Source organism: Eschscholzia californica, unplaced genomic scaffold, assembly GCF_041429995.1.
Source record: "Eschscholzia californica isolate CP2 unplaced genomic scaffold, dmEscCali1.0.p SCAF_2, whole genome shotgun sequence".
Taxonomy (NCBI): domain Eukaryota; kingdom Viridiplantae; phylum Streptophyta; class Magnoliopsida; order Ranunculales; family Papaveraceae; genus Eschscholzia; species Eschscholzia californica.
The window spans coordinates 26485315-26510576 of record NW_028238309.1 but is presented as its reverse complement, the minus strand read 5'-3'; the positions used below and the strand labels follow the sequence as shown (position 1 = coordinate 26510576).

The window sequence follows — 25262 nt, the reverse complement described above, 5'->3', positions numbered from 1 at the left end:
TTGCCACCTATACCCCGTTGATAAAATGTAAGGAGGAAATTTTGCAGATACTCGTAACGAAAGGAAAAGCAGAACTTCCCAGACCCAACGACGACAAAGACGAGTTCGGGTTCAGAGACATGACCGCGTGGTGCGCCTTCCACCGAGGCTACAGTCAGAAAACCGACAACTGCCGAAACCTCATCGAAGAAATGGTAAGGAAAGATGAACTAGACAAATACATTCGGAAGGAGCAACGACCTTATGAATACAAAAATAAAAAGTCGTCAAACAAAGCAAGAATTAGGTTTGGGTAGATCCCAACGAGCAAAGCCCGACCATCAAGAAAGCCACCAAAGGCTCAGATGAGCCAACCGAGGTCATGGGAAATATCAATACTATCTCAGGAGGACCGACTCTCGACGGAGTTACCAATTGCAAACGAGAACAACGCAGATATATCAACGAGGCGAAAAACCCACCAGTTCTGTTTATCAAACCCAGCGTAGAGACGCCGCCCATCGTCTTCACTAACGATGACCTAGTGGGGGTAATAAACCCACACGCGGACCCGCTGGTGATAACGGCGGTAGTAACCAATTGGAGGGTAGGGCGCATCTTAGTCGACGTGGGAAGCTCGACCGAAGTCATGAGTCGAACATGTTTCCAAAAACTCGGGGTAAGTCTTCATCATCTCAAATATATAAGTCTTGCTTAACAGGTTTCGCGATAATCAGGTCGAAACCGATGGGACAGCATCGCTACCCGTACTGATAGGAGAAGGAGAAACAAAGAAAGCGATTATGTTAAATTTCGTTATAGTCGACAAGATGCACGCCTGCAAAATTATACTGGGCAGGAACTTCCTGAGAGAGTCAGGGGCGATAATCTCTATGAACCACCTCATGATAAAATTCCCAATCCCGGGAACAGATCTCACAGGAACAGTCAGAGGGAATCAAGAAATAACCAGGGAGTGCTACCTAATCTCTGCTCAGGGCTGCGGAAAAGAAACCACCAACCTATTTAGGCATTCCTTTGGAATTGTTTTTCAGTTTTGAGTATAAAGAACTAGTTTGGTCTTCAGTAGTTTATTTTGTGAAAACGACGTAGTAGGAAAAAGGAACACCTAATTCTTTCTACTGGAGCAACAACCGTGCTGAAATGCACATAATCGATGTTGAATAGTTAGTAACCTTTTTGGTCCGAGGGAAGTTCCCTAGTAGGGAAACAATTTATTGTAATTCATGTGGATATAATGTAATTGTTTGTACTTTGGTTGTATAGCAGTTATTCAGAAAAGTTCACAATACAGAATATAAATGTGCAACCGCCTATTTAAGTTAGTGTATTAATGTTTGAAAACTTGTAGTTTCCCACGTATGTAAGATTGAGGATCGACTACACGAAAAATGAATCAAACTAGGCTGGATATCATGCCTCTTTGGGCAAGGTTCCAAGAGCGAACCATTAGGCATGGATGAGAAAGTTAGAAATGGAGAGACAGAATTGAGGGTTTGTGTTTTCAAGAAACTCAAATAAGGTTTGAGTTTTCAGGAATTTTATAAAGGCGCTCCAAGTTTTCCCAGAACCAACCAAATACTAGAATTTAAATTTCACATTGGAAAGAAAGTCGTTTTCTTTCTCATCAAAAAAAAAAATGGTTTTCTTACTCACACTTTCTAACGTATCAAACGGACCCTAAAGAGAAAATATTTGTTCGAGTAAACAATTCTCAGACCAAATGTTTCCCCAAATATTTTTCCTTTCCCCGTGCTGCTACGACACACAACCTGCAAGGAAAAATTAAAAGAAAGAAAAAGAACACTACTCTCGAATCAGAAAAAGAGCAAAAGCACGACGACTATGTATTCAAAAGCAAGAGAAAACATACCAACGAAGTAATCCCCTTCTCTCTTTCTCTCTCTCTCTCTCTCTCTCTCTCTACCGAAGAAGCGAACCAACCATGTCGTCGATTACGGCATCAACGAGGCAGCGTCGCCCACCCATTTCAGATCCTTCATCTTCATCTACCTCATCTTACTCCAAGGTCGACAAAAAATCAAGAACAGGAGATGGTGGTGATGATGATGATAAAAATGGATTGAAATGGACACTACCCTTGTTTGCCCTAATTGTTTTAAGGTACATGAGTGCCACTTCTAATATCATCCATGACTGTGATGAAGTCTTCAATTACTGGGAACCTCTTCACTACCTTGTCTATAAATCTGGTTTTCAAACTTGGGAATATAGGTAAGAAACAAGATTCTTCCCTTTTCTGTCTATCTACTAGTATTTTTTTTTGCTTCATTTTCATTTCTTTTTGGAATTTGATGTTCATAATGTTGTTTAAATGAGTTGGGTAGGTCTGTATTTGTTTTCATACATGGATTTTCTCTTTATAATTTGATTATTTTGAGATATATTCTTAAACTGCCTTAAATGCTTGTGTAGCATTTTCTCTTCGCGAACTCTTATTGGTTTACTTGATCAGTTGTGTGGTGGAGTGTAATGTGATCTCTCTCAGATGATCTTACAACTGAAGAGTAAAACATAGACCTCACACAGTAGGTTTCCTCGACTAGAGGAAGGCTTAAGCTAGATAAGAATTAAGATCTTACTAACTGAAGAGTAAAACATAGACCTCACACAGTAGGTTTCCTCCACTAGAGGAAGGCTTAAGCTAGATAAGATCTTACTAACTGAAGAGTAAAACATATACCTCAGTGATCTTTAGTCGCAGCATTGATCCCTCATTTTAGCGTAGCCCACCTTAACTTTTCCGGCCAATATCTTGAAAGCAAGCATAACCCGTGAGGTGGTTTGCCTTGATAAGTCGGAGGCCGAAAGTTAGGAGTAAGTCTGCTCAATGTCGTTGTTACCATGTTTGGGAATTTAAATCCTAGATAGTATTTTGCATACTTTAAAACTCTGGTTTGTTGCTTTTGAAAGTGTCATCACGTTGTAGAAAACAATGAACATGTTAAGAAGTAACATCGAGGCGAGCCTCAAACACCTTCTAAAACATTATTCATGTTATCTTCTGGTTACATTTCTCGTTCTCTCTAATCATATTTTTTTTGAAATGTTAATTTCTTGTTTTTGCACTTATAATATGTTTCAAAGGGCTTTGTCTTGAAATGGCTTTATATAGTGATACTTTAATTGGTTAACAAAATATTTACTTCATTTTGTTGCATTGTCCTGATTGTCAATTTTATTCCTGTGGCAGCTCTCAGTTTGCACTTCGTTCATATCTCTACATTCTTTTTCATGAATTAGTTGCGAAGCCTGCTTCCTGGTTCTTTAGTGATGAAAAAGTAAGATTTTGTCTCAATTATTTTTAAGTCGTATCTCAAGAATTATTATGTACTATTACTTTGCAGCATGTTTCTTTGCCTATTGAAGTTTCTTCTTTATTTGGCAATTCTTCTAACCTTTTTTAAATGTCACAGGTTAGAGTATTCTATGCAGTGAGACTCTTTCTTGGTTTAATCTCAGCTATCACAGAGACTGTTTTGGTGGTTGCCCTTTCCCGAAAATATGGAAAACGAATTGCTTCTTATACTCTTGCAATGCTATGTCTAACCAGTGGTTGCTTTTTTGCTAGCACTAGTAAGTACACCTGTTTAAAGTCCTTCTCTCTATGCTAAGATCAACTTCTAGGTTTTTGGCTTTATGCTTCTAAGTGGAGGTTTTCTAGATTTCCCATATTTGGAGTGTGAAAAAACTATCTTATGGCTTAGGAATTCTCCCCACGCCGCTCCGACTCTGATTCTCACTGTTTTGGGTGTATATTCAGGTCTCTTGCCAAGTTCCTTTTCGATGTATGGTATTACTCTTTCATCTGCTCTCTTTCTTCTCGACAGACCTGCCATGGCAGTTTCAGTGGCAGCAGTTGGTGTCATACTTGGTTGGCCATTCTCAATCCTTGTCGTTGCTCCGATTACATGCTATTGTTTAGCTAAAAGATTCAAACAAGTCTTTATTTCAGCTGCAGCCACCTCCATTGTTGTTCTTGTGAGTGAGCTTGAATCATTTAATGGGCTTTTAGTATATAACCGTTTCATATTTCTACTTCCTACTGATGAATATACCGATAATGGATGTTGTCTTCTACTCTTTTATTCGTACGTTTGGTTTGTTTAACTATTAAGTATTTTGTTTTGCTTTCAGGCTCTTTCTGTACTTACTGATTATTACTACTACGGGAAATGGACATCATCTGTTTTCAATCTGTTGGTATATAATGTCCTGGGAGGTGGTGAGAGCCATTTGTATGGAACTGAAGGGCCATCATATTATTTGAGGAATGGATTCAACAATTTCAACTTTTGTTTCGTTCTTGCTCTTTTGTTCCTAGTAATGCTTCCAATTGCCAGAAAGAAATATGCCCCAGATTTGCTGGTTGTGGTATCACCTGTTTATATTTGGCTGATATTCATGTCTTTGCAGCCACACAAAGAAGAAAGGTTAGCATAAGTGATCTTTTGCCCCAATCTTGTAACACATTCAGTATTTTTCCTTGATCAACTTTAAATATATAATTCACTTCTCTTAGCCCATATACTCCCACACTATCTTATGGGAGATTTAATTCTGAGAAGAGGAAGATTCTTTCAGACTCTGACATTTATATACGGCATTTGCAGATTTCTCTATCCAATATACCCACTTATTTGCGTTGCTGCAGCTGCTGTCATTGAGAGCTTTCCCGATCTTTTTCGGGATAAATATGATCCTTCCAGAGAAAAGTCTTTGATTGTCACGGTAAGCTATACCTACGTCCCGATTTTGTTTAAGGGACTATCCCTTCTCCGGTAAAATAGAATATCTCAAGATTTCTCTATCAACTAGCTGTAACTGCGAAATATTGTCTCTGATGATCGCGTACATCTATCCTCATGCTTGGTACAGATTGCCAAAGTTCTCAGACCGGTAGCTCTTGGCGTCATATTATGTGCTTCACATGGTCGAACTTTCTCACTCATTCATGGTTATTCAGCACCTTTGGAGATTTACAAACATCTTGAACACCATGAAGATTCCGGAAATAGTGAGAACCAGATTTCCAGAAACTTTGCATTTGAATTCGATATATACCTATTATTAACCTTGAACAGATTCAATTTCAGCCTCGATGTATTTAGTATTCCTCTTATGTTTGGATGTTCGTTTTTTGTAGATTCTGTTCTCTGTGTAGGAAGTGAATGGCACCGTTATCCGTCATCCTTTTTCGTTCCTGATTATGTCAGTGAAATTCGATGGATAGATGATGGGTTCAGAGGACTCCTTCCACTTCCATTCAATTCTAGCTTGGGCGGGACTGCTTCAGCACCACCATATTTTAACAATCAGAATAAAGCATCTGATGAGCAATACGTAATCATTTCTTCTCATATCGATTAACTCTTGTCTTTCGAAGCCTCAGCTTGCACTTTTTCGTTCATTACCTAAAAACTGAACTTGAAGTCTCAAAAAATATTGGTTTTCTGCTTGGTTATAACGAAAAACATAAGTGGTACTAAATCAAAATTTTTTTTTGAACTCAACTATGACAAGAAACGATGTTTGATTATCATCACCGGAACATTGTTTCTTCATTTTCAGGTTTCAGTTGTCTTTTATAATCATATCTGGGAATATCGATGTTTAGTTCCTGGATTTTCTCTCTACAGATATCGAGTACTTGTTTCTTTTAGTTCATAATGTCAGTTTTGATGTTCTAACACGTCTTCTTGTTCTAATTATACAGCTCAAGGATCTTGATACCTGTACTTTTTTCGTAGAGTTGCAACTTCAACGCCCTTACCCATCTCGTGGAAGTGATTTATCTAAGTGGGAGGTAAGATTAGTTGAATTCATTCCTGTACTTGTTTTTAAACACTTACCACATTTACGAATACCCAATTGTCGAAAATTTCAGGTTCTTGCTGCATTACCTTATCTGGACAGGGAACTCTCACCAGCTAAGTACCGATCTTTCTTTATTCCTTATCTATGGCAGCATAAGAATGTTTTTGGAATGTATAAACTACTTAGAAGAATTCCATTAAACGACGAATCATCTCAAATATCACAAGAGTAAGAAGGTTTCTATTTGGAGTTTTTGAAGTGTCATTAGAAGAAAACTGTAACTCGATTACATTGGCAGTTGAGAAGGTATTGCAGTAACCCGATTTCACCTGCTCGTAAATAGGAATCTGATTTTATTTAAAGATTCAACTATGAACTATTTTGAAATCTTTGTTTCTTTAACTTAGTTTGTTTGATACAGTAAACTTAGAGCATCTCCAATGGGACACTCAAGAGAAACTCCAAAAGTCTTAGGTGTCAAGTGTCTATTAAGGACTCTCTTTCCAAGTAAGTGGCAAAATAGAGAACCTCTAAATTTTTGTGTCTCCTGTGAAGATCCGGAAAGCAACTCCACTTGATGAGTTGACATCCTAAATTTAAGTTGTCCTCCGGAGTCTCTAAATTTAAGGTAATTTTTTTTTTGTGGAACGGTAAATTAAAGGTAATTTATTAACAAAAACTCTAAAACCTTATGTGACACTCTTAAGTTTTAGAGTTTGGGTGTATTGGGGATGCTCTTGTTTTAGTCTATTTTGTTCTCTTGCATTATCAATTGTTTTGGTATACATTTTTTGGACGTGATTGTTCTTCGCAGTTAAATAGTAATGAACATTGACAAGTACATAGTAGTCATATTAATTTTAAAAACGTTGATTGGAAAGGAACAACTAAAACCTCAGGGTTCTGAACCAAAATTATTGTAAGTGCTTAATTATAGTTTTCTAGTATGGATCAAACTCGCCTAGATTCCTAGGGTCTAAAACTCCCCATCAGAGTCTGAAACTTGTGTTGATAATTATGCAGTATGACTAAAATGATCTAATAGAGTTACTTAAAAATTAGCTCGGATTCGAAGAATACTAGTTGGTCTATAGTCGAATTTTCGATTCAGTTGTTCAACGAGATTCATAGGAAAAAAATCAAGGTAGAAGTGCCGTGATAAAGGAGGTTTGATAGTGGTTTAGGAGAGACTAGAAGAACACAAGAAAAATTAGTCAAACTACATTGCCTAATTTTTTTTTGTAAGAATTAATTGTGCCATAATGCAACTTTCCATACTTCCAGGCGTGTAGCAATGGCCGCGTCATATTAAAGTAATACTATATATGTTTGAGGTCATATTACAGAAGAAAATAGTTCGTGTACATATGATAATTATTTTGAGTCTGTTATTAAATTTGTAAAATAAAAATTTATAGCTAACAATTGATAGTTAAGTTGGTAAGTACTCCAAAATTCCGGAGGTGTCAAGTTCGATTCCGAACAGAAGTCAAATCTATAGTTTATTGAATTTGGAATATTATAGTTTATTGAATTTGGAATATTAAGGTAAAAATCAGTAGGTTGATGACCTTTGTAATGAATGTGTATTCAACCTTCTAAAAGATGATAGAAATAATATAAATAATGATAGTTAGCATGATAGTGATCAGGGGCGAGCCCACATAGGGGCCCGTGGGGGCGCAAGCCCCTACGCCCCTAACGTGACTCGTTAATGTTATGCGACATTTGCCGTTATATTATATATATATATATATATATATATATATATATATATCCTTTTTTCAAACATAATTCTTCCTTTGGCTTAGTTGGTGAAACAATTATGTTTCAATATTGAGGTCAAGGGATCGAGTCCCACACACAACATTCTTTTGTTTCTAGAAAATTTCTACTACTTACACCTTTTTTTTTTCTAAAATATCTACTACTTAAGTTAGTTGAAATTATTGTTTGGTAGCTTGTGTTTCGAATTTCAAAATTGTCTTTTTTAGACTTTTGTTCCAGTAAACATGTTATTAGAAAGAAAACTTAATCTTCATCTTTTCTTCCATTACAATCACTTCCTCTTCATCATCTAGCATCGTTCTTCTTAAACTTCACCATTATCTCTTCATCCCCTCCTGTTTTTTATTTCAGTATATTTTGAGAATCCAGTAGATTGATTGTTATACATCAAAATTACCACTGAATATCTAAATTATAAATACAATTTTGTTAAGAATTTGCTTTTTGATTCTAACTTGATCCTGTACTGCGGAATTCTTTCATTGCCTATAACAAAGAGGTGCCCCCACTCATAAAAGTTTCTGGCTTCGCCACTGATTGTGATAACAATAAATCAAAACACTAATAATAATACCATGTGTATGTATCAAATAAATCAAAATAAGAAGCCAAAGAAAAATTAACTAATTAAAATAGTTATGTAGTTTATGCATATAATCAGAGGGAGTACTTGCAACAAAAGAAAAGCAAAACCAGAAGGCGAGAGACAGAGAGAGAGAGAGGTGGGAGAGAGATATAATATGAGAGGGAGGAGATGAGAGATTGCCAAGAGTATAAAAGACTTTGTTGTGGGGTCGTTAGAGAATCTCCAGTGCAACACTCAAACACCAAGACTTAGAGCATCTCCAATGCAACACTCAACAAAAACTCAATTAATCCAATGTGTCAAGTGTGAATTGAGTTTCTCTTTCCTAGGTGCCACTATTGCGATACTTAATTCAAAATACTTCTCCAATGCAACACTCAAAAGCACTCAACATTTACTTTAGATGAACTCTTGTTTCTTATTTTAATATATAAAATGATAATGTGGACCAATTGAGTTTTCTTTTGAGTATCTCAATATTTATTGTTGCCACATCATATTGAGATTCTAGTTGAGTGTTGCATTGGAGAGTGTTTTTTGTTAAAAACTCAACTAATCCTATGTGTCAAATTGAGTTTTTCAAGTTGAGTGTTGCATTGGAGATGCTCTTAGAGTGCCACATAAGATTTTTTAGAGTCTCTTTAAATTAATCTCTAATGCAAAACTCAACATGAATCTCTAAAATGATTGGTTAAGATTTATTTTAGAGATCCTTAAGAAGACACTTTAAATTTAGAGTGTCTTCTCAAAGATCTCTAAGTGTCACATAAGCAAATCAATTAATTTTATACCGAAACATTAGTTTTTAGAGTTTTTCTTCAGTGTTGCATTGGAGGGGACTTTCCAATAAAGTATCTCTAAATGACTAAATAGGAAGGATACTATTTAGAGATTTACTTTTCATGCTTGACACATAGGATTTTTAGAGTTATTCTTGAGTCATGTATTGAAGGTTCTCTTACTTTGTTTTGATCCAATGATGTTAAAACAACGTCAATGTAACCCTATTTCCAAAAAAAGAAAACACTATTATGGCCCTTTTCCGATATAAAGTTGTAGGTCTTGCATAAGATTTTAAAGGCATTTCAAGTCAGACTTCTCCTAAATGTGACCCTTAGATTTTAGGGGCCAAAAACGAAGAAATTAATATAATTTCTCAAAACCAAGAAATTAGTATAATTTCTTTAACTAAGGTAAACTAAAAATTAGTAGGCTCCAAAGATGCGTCATTTGGGACTTCTGACTCATGGTTTTGACTTGCATGAATAGCTGACTCAGGTTAATATTTGTTTTGCATTAAATCGTACATACAATAAGTGAACTACCTGCTTAAATTAACCTTAAGTAATGGTTGTGCCTTTCATGGAACAGTCGAGCAAAACTCAAATAAATGAAATTCGGTAGGACATGCATTGAGACAGTAAGGGACAAAGTACTGAGACCCTTTTCGCTATGGGTTAATTTTAGTTTGGCTTTCGACCTTGGTTTTTGGCATAGGAAGAGCAGTGCTAGGCACTGCATTAGATAGGGACAATAATGCTTTTAGTATAGGGAGAGATACTTTTATATTTTTCTAAAATATCTCAGAATTGATTAGGTTAAAAAAAAATTGCCCCTCCCCTAAAACTTTACACTCTAAAAAAATATATGGAAAATTTTAAACCTAATTGATTAACTCTAAACTCATTTCCATAGAAGGATTCATAAGCGACATCTACAGGAAAGAAGTTCGGCTTAGCATAAAAAAAATCATGAATAAAAATAGTGAAAATTTTCAATCAGAGTCACTGAAAAAGTAATCAAATCTCGTCTACAGCAGATAAAATATGACATATTTCGCATGTAAAGAATGGTTGAGAAAATAAATCAATTATATCTGCTTCGGCCGAAATTTGTTGTCTTTTTCATCCTATTCGATCAAAAATTCTTTACGATATGGAACGAAAAACGACCTATAACGCAAAAAATGTTTTTCCACCGTAGAGAAAGACAAAACAAGAATTTTTCTTTACCTAAGAATATTATATTCATTATAAATGTCTTTGTTTAAGTCGCCGCCCTCTTTTAAGTTGATGTCCTCATTTAAGTCGATGTCCTCGTTTAAGTCGATTTTTCCTTGGGAGATTTAGTATCTGACCCCCACTAATTTAACTATATTAGGACTACACCCCTAAAATTATTATTGTTAAGGGGTCAACTCCCAAAAGTTGATTTTCCGTCAAATGACCGTTAAATGAGGGGTGTGCGAGTCACATGCTTCATCTCGTATGAAAATATCCCCTCTAAATCTCGGGGGCCTTCACTAAATACTATATTTACAGTGAGGAGTTTTACCTAACTGTATTTGTTATTGTTTAACAAGAAATTTCGGATGTAATATAGTAAATTTATTGTATAAAACCTCTATTTTCCGTAAGGTGATAAGGTTCCATAAAGTTTTATAAAGTTCCACAACATTTCCTGCCGTGATAAAACTGTTGAAACACAAGAACATGCATTCTTCATTGCATTTCCATATAAGTACACAAAGAAAACATTTGAAGTTCCATGAAGTTCCATTCAAGTTTAACTATACATGCGCAACAAAAACCCAAGAACAACGAAGTTACATTGCATGCTAAAATCAACCGAAACAACAAACATAACTCAAACTTCATTGCACAAAAGAAACAGTATCAAACCCCACGTCCTCTGTTTACAAACCATTCAAATAGAAAGTCTGAAATCCCTCATACACAGTAACAATTATAGTTAGGTAAAACACCTCACTGTATATATAGTATTTAGTGATGGCCACCCATTCGAAAAAAATTCCAAATTTGCAATACCGAACTACCTAAACCTATTTTTGATCCTCCCCCTATCAGTTTTAGCCTGAACCAGTCGACTAACACTTGCATTTGCTTGCCAAGATTTCCAAGTGAAGGGTGGAGGGTATGGCTTCGTTTTGATAAAGGATGATCATTGGAGGAAGGGAGGGAAGAGGTCAATCTTTGAATAATATTCTCTCAACTTGAAGAAAGGAGGAATTGATTTGGATCGTTGATCTTTTTATCCATGTGCTTACCATTAGATTTAAAGGGGGTATTTTTGTCCAAGATGAAGCATGTGACGCGCACGCCTCTAGTGTAACGGCCACTTGACGAAAAATTAGCCTTTGGGGGTTAATGCCTAAACGATATTCATTTTAGGGGTGTAGTCCTAATACTCTTCCTTAAGTCGATAATGATTTAGTAATCATTTTGGGGGTCAATTACTAAATCTCCCTTATTCGTTTAAGTCGAATACTCTTGTTTCTTGATGTACGTTGGCTCCTTCATTAATGGTGGTTCCTCGTTCATGAGATCTTGAGGCATCATTAAAAACTTGTAACTAAGACAATAATTATGGTAAACTTATTATTTTGTAGTTTTTGTTATATTAATAGTGATGTTGATAGTCGTGACCAATATTGGGATTGCGTTGTTTATATCAGACAAAACTACAGGAATGAATAAAATATTAAATCTAATGTTACTTTTTATTCAAGTCCTTATATTTCAAAATTATTTATTAAATAACCCTAATAACGCTCTCCCTAAACTAATTTGGTGAAGAAAGAACAAGTACATAAATTTACCTTCTCCAATGAACTGCCTATACCAAAATCCCCAATTTTTGATGAGAAATTTGCGTATGTCTAGTCAATTTGTTCCAAAAAAATTATGATTTTATTGGTCAAGCTTAATAATCAACCTTTTCTTTTACCTTATACCCTTATTAAGAAGGGGTCATGAGTTTAATAGGAAAAAACATAAAAAATCTTAATAGTCTTATACTGTTATTATCGATTATACCCTTTTAACATTATATTTTCGGAAATGTTATTGAATGGTGAATATACGTAGTGTGGATCTGAAAACACGCATTGCATTTTCTTAAATGTCATCGTGAACTTCTCATCCGTGGGCAAATAGTCCAAAATAAAAAATAAATTGGATTTAAAGTCCAAACTTAATATAAAATAGGTAAAATGACTAAATTTTTGAATTTTTGTTTTTGTCTCGTACAAATATATAAATGTATCACTAATGTGTTGGTTGTTTTGTAAAATATGTAGATATGTGTAAGAGTAGGTTTGTTTTGTATGCAACAGAAACCAAATTGTATGAACTTTAATGGTAAAATGTAGGGTTATTTCTTAAACAACCCCCAACTTTGTGACTAGTTTTCTGCCTAGCCCCCTACTTGATCAAAAATACCCAGATGACCTCATTTTTCAGTTACCGTTATAACTCCGTTAACTAGTCATCACCTCTCTCTCCTCCATCTCATCACCTCTCCCTTCCACCTCATCGTCTTCACCGGCAAAGGTCGTCGGCCGATCAATTTTCCGGCCGACGACCTTCAAACATTAAAAAAAAAAAAAATTTCTTTCTCCAATCTAGGTCTTCTCTGATAAGGTCGCCGACCGACTTACCGGCGACCCGCCGACGACCTTCATACTTAAAAAAAAAACTTTCTCTCTTATTCTTCTTCTTCTTCTTCTCCTTCTCTCTCATTTCCTTTGAACACTGTTCTTTAATGGCACATATTCATCAAGATACCCACCAAGTTGATCATATAAATCACTTTTATCAATTTTTTGTTAATTATAACTTTTAGAAACATAATAAAATACACTCTGAACAAGTAATCCAATCAAATTCACAATTACTAAAACACCAACCAATAAAACCCTCAGAAAATGAGTGAGGTCCAAATTTTGGGGGGTAAATGAGAGCCTAATTCATTTTCGGCAAAAAATGTGAAGCAAGTCCAAATGTCAGAGAAATAGTACTTTTTTCTGTTTTTATTTTTTTTCCTCCCCTTCTTGCCCTTGGACGGGACATTTCCGTGATTCTGACCATCTGACGCGACGACAACGAATTAATTAATTTCCCGTACATGACGTCACGACAGAAAAACATTCAGATTTTTTTAAATTTCAAAAATGGCGCCATTTTTTACGATATTTTGGCCATTTTTTTTGGATCCCGCCCATTGCATTCTGTTTCAATTCCTTCTTTCTTCTTATTTATACACCAAAGATCTTCTTCATCATTTTTATTTTGTTTCACATTTTATCTTCTCCATCTCTTTCAATCTCTAAAAACATCAAAGTTTTCAATTTTTTCTCTCTCTAAAAGTTTTTTTTCTTCTTATTTATACACCAAAGATCTTCTTCATCATTCTTATTTTGTTTCACATTTTATCTTCTCCATCTTTAGCTATACAAATATTCCGAAATCGATAATATTCTTGCCCGATTTATCTTTTTGAAAGATTATCGACTTCTGAAAATCTATCATCTTCATTAAAGATCTTTTTGAAAGATTACCAACATATAAGGAAAGAATGCTTGAGAAAAAGAAAGGAGTATTATTGAAGAGAGAAAATGTTTAAACATAAATAAAAAGAATAAAAACAGGAAATATGGAGAGAGAAAAAGATGGAGGGAAAATATGAAAAAGGAATAAAATTTAGAGAGAGGGAAAAATATGAAAAAGGAATAAAATTTAGAGAGAGGGAAAATATGAAAATTTTCAGTACAAAAATGTGTAGTTCATAACCAAATGGCTAGTACACAGAACAATTTCCGGTACACAAGAAAACTTCCAGTACAAAAATGTCTAGTACATTAACCAAATGGCCAGTACATAGAACAATTTCCAGGAAACAATAAAATTTCCCAGTACAAAAATGTCTAGTACATAACCAAATGGCCAGTACACAGAACAATTTCCAGGAAACAAGATAATTTCCAGTAAAAAAATGTGTAGTACATAACCAAATGGCTAGGAAACAGAACAATTTCTAGGAAACAAGAAAATTTCCAAGAAACAAGAAAATTTCTAGTACAAAAATGTCTAGTACAAAACCAAATGGCTAGTAAACAGAACAATTTCCTGGAAACAAGAAAATTTCTAGTACAAAAATGTCTAGTACATAACCAAATGACTAGTAAACAGAACAATTTCCTGGAAACAAGAAAATTCCTAGTACAAAAATGAGTAGTACATAACCAAATGACCATTACACAGAACAATTTCTGGTACACAAGAAAATTCCCAGTACAAAAGTGTTTAGTACATAACCAAGAAAAATCGAGATTGATTAGAAATTGGTTAAAATTTGAGAGAAATTAGGAATTGTTTAAATTAATAAATCTGAAAAGTTGGAGAGAAAATTTCGAAAATGAGGAAAATTTAAATTTAATTGAAAAACTACCAGAAAATGAGGAAAATTTAAATATAAAGAGATAAGAAATAAATCTTGAAAAAAAGAAAGAGAAAATTGAACCAATTTCGAATTTTTGGAGAGAGAAATTCAAAGAGAAATATTTGTTGAGATTGGAGAGAGAAATAGGAATTGGAGAGAGAAAAATTCTAAATTAGTTAGAAATTGGTTAAAAATTTGAGAGAAAATAGGAATTGGTTAAATAAAAGAAATAAATTTGGAAAGAGAATTAGAGAGAGAAAGTAAAAGAGGAGAGAGAAAGTAAAAAAGCGGAGTGGCAATTCCTAGGATTTTCAGAGTGGCAATTCCGTAATTTTTCTGGGTGGCAGCTTCCGTAAATTCGAAAAGAAACACTGGTCTTATGGTAATTTCCCCTTTCTTTCTGACGCATTGGACCCGTTTTACATTTTTGGATATGATTGGACTAAACCCTTATTTTCGGCCCAGTTTAGGACCCAACGCCCATTTCCTCTAAAACCCTACCCATTATTCCAGTATCTTCTCCACCATCAACCACAGTTGACCTAAAAGCACCACCAATTGCACCACACATCATCAAATACCTAAAAACAATAATAGATGTCATTTCTTGTTTTACCCTTTAATAATTCGTTACTTTTCTTAATGGCTCCAATTCCATAAACTGGTTCAAGAACAGAGACAACACTAGCTAGATGCTAAAGAGTTGTGATACAAACATGAAAATGTCCTAGTTCTCGTCACACCTTTCACTCTGTAAAAATTTCAAAAGAGGGTTCAACCTAGAAAAGGTTAACTTCTGGATTTTGTTAATAACAATGAAATCTGAAATTTCATAAAGTCCGTTAGGGTTCTCACCTTCGTCTCCTCCTCCGATGATATCTCCTTCTTCTCCGGTACCAGTAAAAGCCCTAGATTTTGATGAACCCTCTCTTTTGGAAAAAATCATGACTCATTACTTATTCCTTCGTTTCCACCTCAATCCCTACCTTATTTTCCCCAATCATCGTCTTCATTCTCATCTAGGGTTTTCCTTTCAAAGTTACTTTAAACCTCCAATTATTGGTGCTGGACTTTTGAATTTGGGGAATACGTGTTTTATGAACAATTCTTCAGTCCTTTACTTATATTGTTCCTTTGTTGGAGAGTCTGAGGACTATTGAGCGTCCTTATCATTGTCCTCGTAAGATCTCTCAACTTTCATTTTTTGTTGGTTGTTTTCAATGTTTAGTACTAATTCTATTTGGTCTGGCGAGATCTGGCCAGCGAACTAGGCCTTGGAGAGAGAGAGATTAGTAAGAGAGAGAGAACAAGAGAGAGAAAAAAAGTTTTTTTTAATGTTTGAAGGTCGTCGGCCGGAAAATTGGCCGGCCGACGACTTTTGCCGGTTAAGACAATGAGGTGGCGAGAAGATGAGGTGGCAAAGCGAGGTGATGAGAGGGAGGTGAGAGAGGTGATGAATATACCCAGTGGAGGTTTGAAAATTTATATTGAATTTCCTTACACTTATCATGAAATCCTAATACTAAATAGTCCCGGTAAAAATGTGCCGAATCACAACTTAACGTTGCATTGTCTGAAATATTATTTGCATCGTGAATATATGTAGCGCATATCTGAATTTTTTTATTGATTAGTCCCAAAATCTTATCAAAGATCACAGATGTTGAGGATCTTAAGTATTTACTAAAATTTGGATTCAAGAGTCCTCTGCAAGGAGGAAACTTCTAGTAAAACATCTAAAAGATAGGAAACACGATCTATCGAATATCCTTGATCAAGGTAACTTAAACTAATCAAATATAAGAGATATTCCCAACGAGGAATCCTAATATCGCAAGACTACAAAATAATAGTTTCACTCCAACAAGGTGGATCTCAGTCGCCTCATCACCACCACCACTATCAACAGTCGGTCAAAGCAACCTATAAAACGTAATCAACTTGTCTCGAAGATGGCTTGAACCAACACAATGAGTAAGTCAGAGCTCCGTAAATTCGGGTTCACTCGTTACTTATTATTTAACTACAAGGGCATTCTGACTTTCTTGAATGTTAGAGAGGTTTCCGAGTTCTTTGCACGTTTCGCTGCCCAGATTGTGAGGAGCAAAGCGGATTCAACGTAGAAATCTAAACATTCTAACTAATTCATGGAAGACAAATTTTGACATTAACAAATTGGCGCTAGAAGGAGGGTTCACTCCAGCAAAATCACCATTGTCTGGTACGATTCTTAAACTCGATTTTTAGCGAAATCACACCTTTACTTCCAAAATTTGCTTTGGAACCAACAATGTCTTAGCGAAATCAAACACCCCAATCTAACCTCATAAAGAGGAAACTCAGGAGATATGGAGATCATTCTAGAAGCCCTTGAGAAAAACCCATCAGTCAACCTACGCCTAGAGGAAGGTATCCCAAAACACCAAAACCTGATAATGGGGTGAAGCAAATCGAAGCCCCAAAGTTGAACCAATTACAGAAGCAGATAACAAAATCATAAAGGAGGTAGAGTCAAATCCTATTGAAGGGATCGACATAACTGCTGACATAACCTTGTCGGTGCAAATAAAAGATTTTCCTTCCGAGATCACCTACATCTGGATCACGCTGTCCGAGGAGGAAAAAAAAAGAGCTGGGACGATTCTTGAGAAGCCACCAAAATATCTTCGGTTTTGGAACTGACGAAGTGTCGGGAATCGATCATTCAGTCATCTCTCGTAAGTTGAACATCAAGAAAGATCACAAACCGGTTAACCAAAAGAAAATAAATTTTGCACCAGAGAAGCATGTCGAAATAGCAAATCTGTTAAACAAGCTACCAGTCTTAAGAGTAATACAAGAAGCTCACTACCCTGATTGGTTGGTTAAGCGTCGTACTTCTCCCTAAAATAATAATACTTGGAGTATGTGCGTTGACCACATCGATCTTAACAAAAGCTTGCCCAAAGGACAAATTTCGCTGCCCTCCATTGATCAGCTAGCCGCTTCCACATCAAGAGATGCATTGCTCAGCTTTATGGTTACGTTCGCAAGAAATCATCAGATACAAATGCATTAGACATACAAGGAGCATGCTGCTTTTCAGATGGATCAAGGCATATATTGCTATCAAAAGATGCCATTCGATTTGAAAATGCTGGTGGAACTTACCAACAGTCAGTTAACAAAATCTTCCATGAACAGATTGGGAAGACAGTGGAATGCTTTCTGGATGATATGATAGTAAAAACCAAAGTCAGGAGAGACCTGATCCCAAATCTCAAACTGGCCTTCGATAGACTCCAAAACTACAAAATCAAACTTCATTTAGAGAAGTGAGTGTTTGGACTCACATTAAATAAATTATTGGGATTCATGGTTAGCCAGAGGGGGATGAAAGCCAACCCTGATGATGCATAAGATGTCCAGACGTTGACTAACGTCTGAAGAGTCAAAGATCATACCAGAAGTCTCTCGGAACAGCTCGGCTTAAGGCAGCAGGATAGCTAAAACCCCTGATGGTCCACCACACATTCCCACAACCGGGAGGTCGGCCAGAAGAAACCAGCTCTGCACAAAACGCCCTGGGCATGGATAGATCAGCCCTATGATCTCTAAAGGAATAAGGGGGGTTTCCACAGGTTCGGCCCATATCTTACCCCCAGAACTGGGAAGATATCAGTGCTGCGCAACCTAATGACTTAATCCCGGACTTTCCAGAAAGATCTCAGTCGGTTATACATCTTAAAGTGTTTAAGCCCGGTTGGACTCCACGTATCTAAAGGAGGAAACTTCTCCTTTAGAGTCTATCACTTCGGCAAGATATCAACGAAGTATCCTTGAACTTAAGAACTTTCACATATCAGAGATCCGGGATAGACTCGAAGAGAAACCCTAAATACGCAATAGAGGTAACTTCTATTACGGTTTGACGACCACCACCTCACCAGCACCACTAAGGACAGTCGGCCTACCTTCGCCTATAAAAGGCCCCCCACATCGTCCTTCAAAGGGCACGACCACCAGAGGGAAAACCAGACTCTTTCTCTAAGACACGATCTCTGGAGAAGAAACACACCATCTCTCCTAAACCTAAGATCTCTTCATACCAGAAGGATCGTCCCCAAAAATAGAGTTCTCGCAACTCGCCCCCTAAAAGGATCAATCAATATTCATTCTTTTACTGCAAAGAGCACCCTGACTGTCTTGAGCGTCGGAGCGGTTTTCAAACCCTTTGCAGGTTTTCCCCCCTTAGGAACAGACAAACAGGAGCAAGGAATCAGGAGCTGGAGCAAGGAATCAGGAGCTGGAGCAAAGAGCCAAGAGCCGGAGCAAGGAGCAAGGAGCAGAGAAGTAGAGCAAAGGAGCAGAGCAGAGTAAAGAAGCAGAGCTGAACAGAGGAATCTAACCTCGTTAAACAGAATATTCTACCTTAACGGAGGCTGTCATGCATCTTTGGTCGAAGGACATCACCTTCACAACAAACCACCATCAACAACAATGAAGTGAAAGATTCTTAAAAGAGTGCGCAGTGAAGCCGACATAATGTCAACGTCAATCACCCCGCTGGAAATGGACAAGTAAAGGTAACTAACAAAACCCTTCTCCGTTAAATTAAAATTTAATGTGCAGAAAATAGAAAAAATTGGGTGCACGAGCTCGCGAATGTACTATGGGCATACTGTACTACGCCCCGAAGGGCCACCGGAAAAACACCCTACAAACTAATGTACGACATGGAAGCTGTACTACCAGTTGAAATAGGAAAGCGGAGGTTAAGGATAAAGTACTTTGACTAGGAAAAAAATGAAGCACTCGTAAAGGAGCACCTGAACCAAGTGGAAGAAAGACAATAGGAGGAGGTAAGGCACCTTGCTTTTAATGACATAATGGTAAAACAGAATGAAACACACACCGAAGAAAGAAAGTTCGGGTCGGGTGACCTAGCCTGGAGAAATTCCAAATTTGTGAAAAAACCCTAAGCGGCAAACTCTTCCCCACACGGGAAAGTCCCTACAAAATAATCAAAGTCCTATGCCCGAGGATGTTCATCCTGAAAATGTCACAGTTTATCTCCTACCACGACCAGGGAACGCTTAACACCTCGAAACGACATTCGCCGGAAGAGACAATGAAAGCACATCACTACTCCACACATCTTTAATATTATTTACCAAAATCATCGGTATTTTCCTGTCGCTAATACCGTAGTTTTTTTAGTGATTGATTGTAAAATGAAGAGTATTCTGTCAGATCTAGAAATTGGAGTCTGAACCATCCAATTGTGCCTACGAGACAAAATCGAAGACAAGAGTTATCTCAAAACCAGGTTAGAAGTCATGCGTTATCTCGAAACCAAGAAAGAAATTAGGAGTTATTAAGAAATCAAGTCAACAGTCTATGTGGTTGAGTCAAAGAGTTCATATTTCTTACGAAGGTTCACCCCACTTTCAGATTTGTGAAGTACTGTCACGATACTGAAACGAAGTCGTTGTATCCTTGAGAGACATACACCCAACTGTTAATACTGTTGCAGGGGTGTAAAATGTCTTAAGGAAAGATAATATATTACCGTGCGTCTCAACTTAACTTCACGTCTATCTCGATTATGTCTGAATGAACGTTTTCTATTAAGTAGCAACATTGTCAATCTTTCTAATAATTACAGAATGAACTATTCTTGTCTGAGTACAACCAGAAACTCATTGTCACGAAACATACAAAGTGACAACTTGAAATATAGTCAGACAATTCAGTTTCAACTAAGAGCAAAAACTCGGTTTTAATGAGTAAACCAGAATGTGAGGACTCGAATCTAACCATGGAAACAACATCTGTGTCATATGAAGTAAAAATGTTTTGTTCAATAATAAATCTTGCCGGGAAAGAAAGATTTGCTGTTTGGACCCCCTTTCGTATAATCGACTTGCTGTTTGGACTCCCATTTTTCAGAGTTGCATTTTGGACTCCCTTTTTCAAGAAAAAAGTTAGATCTAACTTTTCAAGAGAGAAAAACACTATTTTACCCCCAGTTAACCTAACCCAACCTAAGTAGGTAACCCACAAGTATCCATGACAATTATTGATAAATTTTAATTACCTTTACTAATATTAAAAACAAATTTAAATTATCTTGAGAACAAGAGAAAACACAAAAAAGATTCAAATCGAGGTAATCATGAGTTAAATAAATTAGGGAGTCTAAAGTGCAATATTGATAATATAAGGGTAAAGTGGGAATTGCTCAAAGTGTAACTTTAGATACGGAATATTCCTGAGAGATTCCATCAAAAGGGAGTCTAAAATGCAACTCTGAAAAAAAAAAGTCCAAACAACAAGTCGATTATATGAAAGGGGGCCCAATCACTTCTTCATTTGATTGAATAAAATAATCAAATGAGTTCTCATATGGTTTCTATTCTCTTTTGGGGTTATTTACAATCACTTCTTCATTTGATTGAATAAAATAATCGTTGACATAATTTTAATGCATTTATACATACTCCATATTATTAGAAAAATAAGTTAATAAACAAAAAGAACCATAAATTTAAAAAAAGATTAAAAAAAATAAAATAAGTATAATCTAGTTTCAAGTCAACCCTATAAGTTTTCTACTATTTAAAATGTACATATATTTATATATTTTGTCACCATTTGGAATCTATAGAGTAAACATCGTGAGCTTGGATGCTTTAGCAGTTTTTTTGGTTTTTGTTTATGGAAGTCTCATTCTAAAGGTTGCTTTAAGTACATCTCACTTACACTTATATGGCCAGAGGTATAACTTCCAAACTCTAGCATCTGCTTTAATTCTGAAAGTCTTCCTACACTCCATTGAATATTATCTAAGTAATTATTTTAAGGTGAAAATAATTTCTTTAGTTTGATAAATAGCTACTAGATCTTTAGGCTGTTTTTGACTGCAATTCTATCTTGATAGAAGTGTGAAACTTCGTGTTAAGATTATGGTCTCTCAAATTCAAAAGCAATTAGAAAGAATGACCTATATATTTTATTATTGATCGAGAGAGTAGTTTTTGTCTATGGGATCAACTATTTTTATATGTCCTCTTAAGAGTGGCGTTCTCGTCAAACCCAAAACGAGTCTTTTTTCTGAAGTGATGTGGAGCACGTGTCACCGCTAAAATATGATGTGCAGGCGTAGCTCTCATAACATGTTAAATTCTTGATTGTCAATCAAAAACACGAAAATAAATTGAGATGACTTAGATACCATATCTTTCGTTAAAAGAATATTTTTGTGAACATGAAACTATTCTCGCACTAATTAATGATGTCTCATCGCCATTAACTTGAGCCGGAGAGGGAGAAACAAAGACCTTGCTATATATAAATGGCAATCAATAACTAATGGTCTGACAAGTAAGACGAGCCAGTATGGTCCTCTAATCAGATGAACTCTTTTAGGTTTATCCATTTAAAAATATATAGTATTTGAAAAAGTCGGTCAAATGTTGTTTAAAGTTTTCTTGGAGATAAGCAAGATGCCTAGAAATTGCAAAGTAAAGCAACAAAGAAGGAACCACATTACGTTCAACGCTCCATCCGCTCCTTTGTCCCCCCTTCCTCTCTCCTTCCCATTTTCAACCCATAACATCTCCATCTTATTTTACTGTCATCCCATGCATGATTCAACCACTTTCCTTGTTCACTGGGAACAATGAATGCAATGAACACGTGTCCCGCGATAACGTGGCAGTATACAATTGGAGAATTAGCATAAATTTCTAATTGAACAATACTACACAACTGGACAAATTTTAGTTTACCATGGTGTCACCAAGGGATCGGAGTGTTCCTACGCGTTTTTTTCTTTTACTATTGGGTCTCCCAGTCTCAGCGTCTTTGTGAATAGTCAGTTGTTCGAGGGTCTTCAGACTGGATCTAATCTGCGTTGGATTTGAACATCATAGACTCAGAGAGTACAAATGCCCTCAAGAAGTGCCAAAAGAGGGGTGGGTTAATAGCAAATGGACGAGGCACTTTTAGAGGCGGACTCTAACATGAATCACTTATCAACTCACTCCGTACTTAAGAATGAATGTATCATTCAACTAAAGCGAAAAAGTCTCACAAAAGAAAAAGAGAGTTGATTCAAAACAAAAATCATTAATTTTGTGTGCGTTTGGAGTAAGCATTGGGCCTCAACTAATTTTTTTTTTTTTTTTTTTTTTTATGTATACTGGAGACCACAGAGCATCATATTTGTGCTTACTTTCCTCCCCACTTTCCCTCACACGTTAGGTCTCTTAGAAGTAGAGCCAAAAAATGTAAGAAACGTTACATATTTCTAGAGAGAGAAAAAAGTCGGTTGGTACCGCAAAAAGAAATTAATATTATATTCTTTCTTATCTCCTGGACTCCCCCTCTTAAGAAACAACAAAACTAGCTAACCGTTATATATAGTCATACTAATAGATCTTTCTTCTCAGATTCATTCATCAAATCAACAACAACCCTTTCTCGAAGTAACTGGTCAGCTTAGCAAAGGAAGAAAATTAAATCACTACTTCTCTCAAAATGACTGTAAGCTCTCTCTCTCTCTCTCTCTCTCTCTCTCTCTCTCTCTCTCTCTCTCTCTATCATCCCTCTTGTGTTTATAAGGTATATACTAACAAGTTCATTATTTGGTGTATAAATGAACAGATTGTAGAAATGAGAGTTCATATGGATTGTGCTGGATGTGAGAGCAGAATCAAGAAGGCACTTCAAAAACTAGAAGGTACATACATTAACGGGAAATGCTAGGTCCACAAAATCTTTTAAACAATTTTATGTCAGAATGATGTGAAAAGTTTTCTTTCAAACTTTGACTAAATCTGTACGGTTACACGGTGAACTGAGAAGACTAAACTGTCTTATTATCACTAGTCACCTAAGGGTATAGCCTAGACATCGGGTGCAAAACACTATAGATTTTGTAAATTTTAACGGTTGGAGTAAATGCTAGTTTTTTGTTTTCTAAATAACAGGAGTAGACGATATCGACATTGACATGAACATGCAGAAGGTGACAGTAACAGGATACGCAGACCAGAAGAAGGTACTAAAGACAGTGAGGAAAACGGGAAGGAGAGCCGAGATATGGCTGCTACAAGAGAACCCAGAGTACAATACATACACTACAAATCAATACTACAACCAGACAAGTCATGGATCTTCAAGTTGCAGTCATAACTATAGTTATCATCAACCTTCACATTCATCTTCTTCATCTTACAATTACCGAAAACATGGATATGATAGCTATGAAAATGGTTATAATTACCAGAGACCTGCTCATTCTAATATCATTAACGATCGTGCTGGTGCTATGTTCAGTGATGAAAACCCTAATGCTTGTTCCATTATGTGATCCTACACCCTAAAAAGGGCCTAAAAAGAGAAAGCAAAGGATCTATAAGATATTGTTCCTCTATATTTTTTTTTGGGGTTTTTCATTTGAATTTCGACATGTAATAGATAAGTTTGTTTCGATTGGTTAAAAATTTATTATAATGTATTAGACTAATATAAATATTTTGAGAATTATTCGATTGAAATTTAGTTACTCCATGTGAGATCTTAAAGCATTTTGTGTTTGTTACTTGGGAAATATTTTGTACTAGGAAATTCTAAGTAAAGGGGTTGTAAATTTTGGTTGCTGGTGCACGAGGCTAGACGCCCCTCCCTGGAGGAGCTGATGGCCGAGGTGGAGATGTCCTTCGACCAAGATGGCAATGCGAGCAATATGTCGGCTAGGACAATTGATGAAGAAGATCATCAAGTCCGATTGATTTAGGGGTCGTAGCGTTTAGCTAGAAACCAACTACGATCGTCGAATTACGAAGTAATTCGCGGCTAACTTCGATCGGATCCTACCTCGGGTTACACATAAGAATGGGTATTTAATCGGATGATATGACTAGTGGAAGTGTGGTATAACATTGAGAATGTCCCATAAACATATCTCACAGGCCTAAATAGAATTTGGGCAAAAGATAGCAAAAAGACCCGAAATAAGGGTTTTGGGCCTAGGCCGATTCGGGCACTTTTAGGGCTCGGATTGGGCTGATTTTTGGAGGGACGTTTCCTTATGTTATGAACATTAAATCTGAAAATTTTGGCTGGGTTTGCTCCTTAGGGAATTGAGAAAATAGCAACTAGTTGCTATTTTCGACTATTTCCCTAAATCTTATTCTAAAGGGTGTTTTAGGAAACCTAAAAGGAGGTGGATTCTTATTAGGCTTCTATATGAACACTCTTAGGGCAGAGAATAAGGTGTGGAATTTCTCTCTAAGCTTTCTTACTCTACCACATCAAGTAGAGAGGAGAAACTGAGCTAATTCCCAAGCTATCTTCTAGTCAAGCAAGAAGAAGGTCTTCTTATTATCAAACCACCATTGGAGTGCTAGTGAGCTTTGAAGGAGGGATATTAAATATACTATTCGGTGTCCCAAGTAGAGGAGCTACGTTTGAAGCTCTTGGTCTTCTTTAATCAATTCAACTAGTTCGAGGGAAAAGCGATTAAGGTAATCTACTATCTCCATTAGTTTAATTACTAGTTTTGCATGATGATCTTGGGGATACTAGTGTTAGACATTAGATGTCATTATCCGCTATAAATACTAGTATAAGGGTTTAAATCCCAACAGTGGCGTCAGAGCCTCTTGCAATTAACTAGTTATTGCTAAGAATCGAACTAATTCATATTTGATATACTTGATAGTTTGAAAATTGAGTTTATAAAAGTATTTTAAACTCATAATTTGATATTATTGAATGAGATTCAATAAAATTTTCAAATTGAGAATCAAATTGATGATGG

The 25262-nt window shown here is 36.2% G+C and overlaps 2 protein-coding genes and 1 pseudogene across 2 annotated transcripts; 2 read left to right on the top strand and 1 right to left on the bottom strand.

Moving 5' to 3' along the window:
* Positions 1–1675: 1675 nt before the first annotated feature.
* On the top strand, positions 1676–6225 carry EBS3 (Alg9-like mannosyltransferase family). Its single transcript, XM_086658155.1, has 10 exons — positions 1676–2235; positions 3215–3302; positions 3438–3597; positions 3785–4002; positions 4159–4454; positions 4635–4752; positions 4900–5038; positions 5168–5364; positions 5738–5827; positions 5909–6225. Exons 1-10 carry the CDS (start codon positions 1946–1948, stop codon positions 6068–6070), a joined length of 1758 nt encoding a protein of 585 aa, XP_086514281.1. The 5' UTR covers positions 1676–1945; the 3' UTR covers positions 6071–6225.
* Positions 6226–12749: 6524 nt separating this feature from the next.
* On the bottom strand, positions 12750–15398 carry LOC147557166 (uncharacterized; annotated as a pseudogene).
* A 7211-nt stretch (positions 15399–22609) lies between these two features.
* LOC147557165 (heavy metal-associated isoprenylated plant protein 28-like) lies at positions 22610–24005 on the top strand. Its single transcript, XM_086663673.1, has 3 exons — positions 22610–22981; positions 23102–23177; positions 23428–24005. The coding sequence occupies exons 1-3, from the start codon at positions 22976–22978 to the stop codon at positions 23808–23810; spliced, it is 465 nt and encodes a 154-aa protein (XP_086519799.1). The 5' UTR covers positions 22610–22975; the 3' UTR covers positions 23811–24005.
* Positions 24006–25262: the final 1257 nt, after the last annotated feature.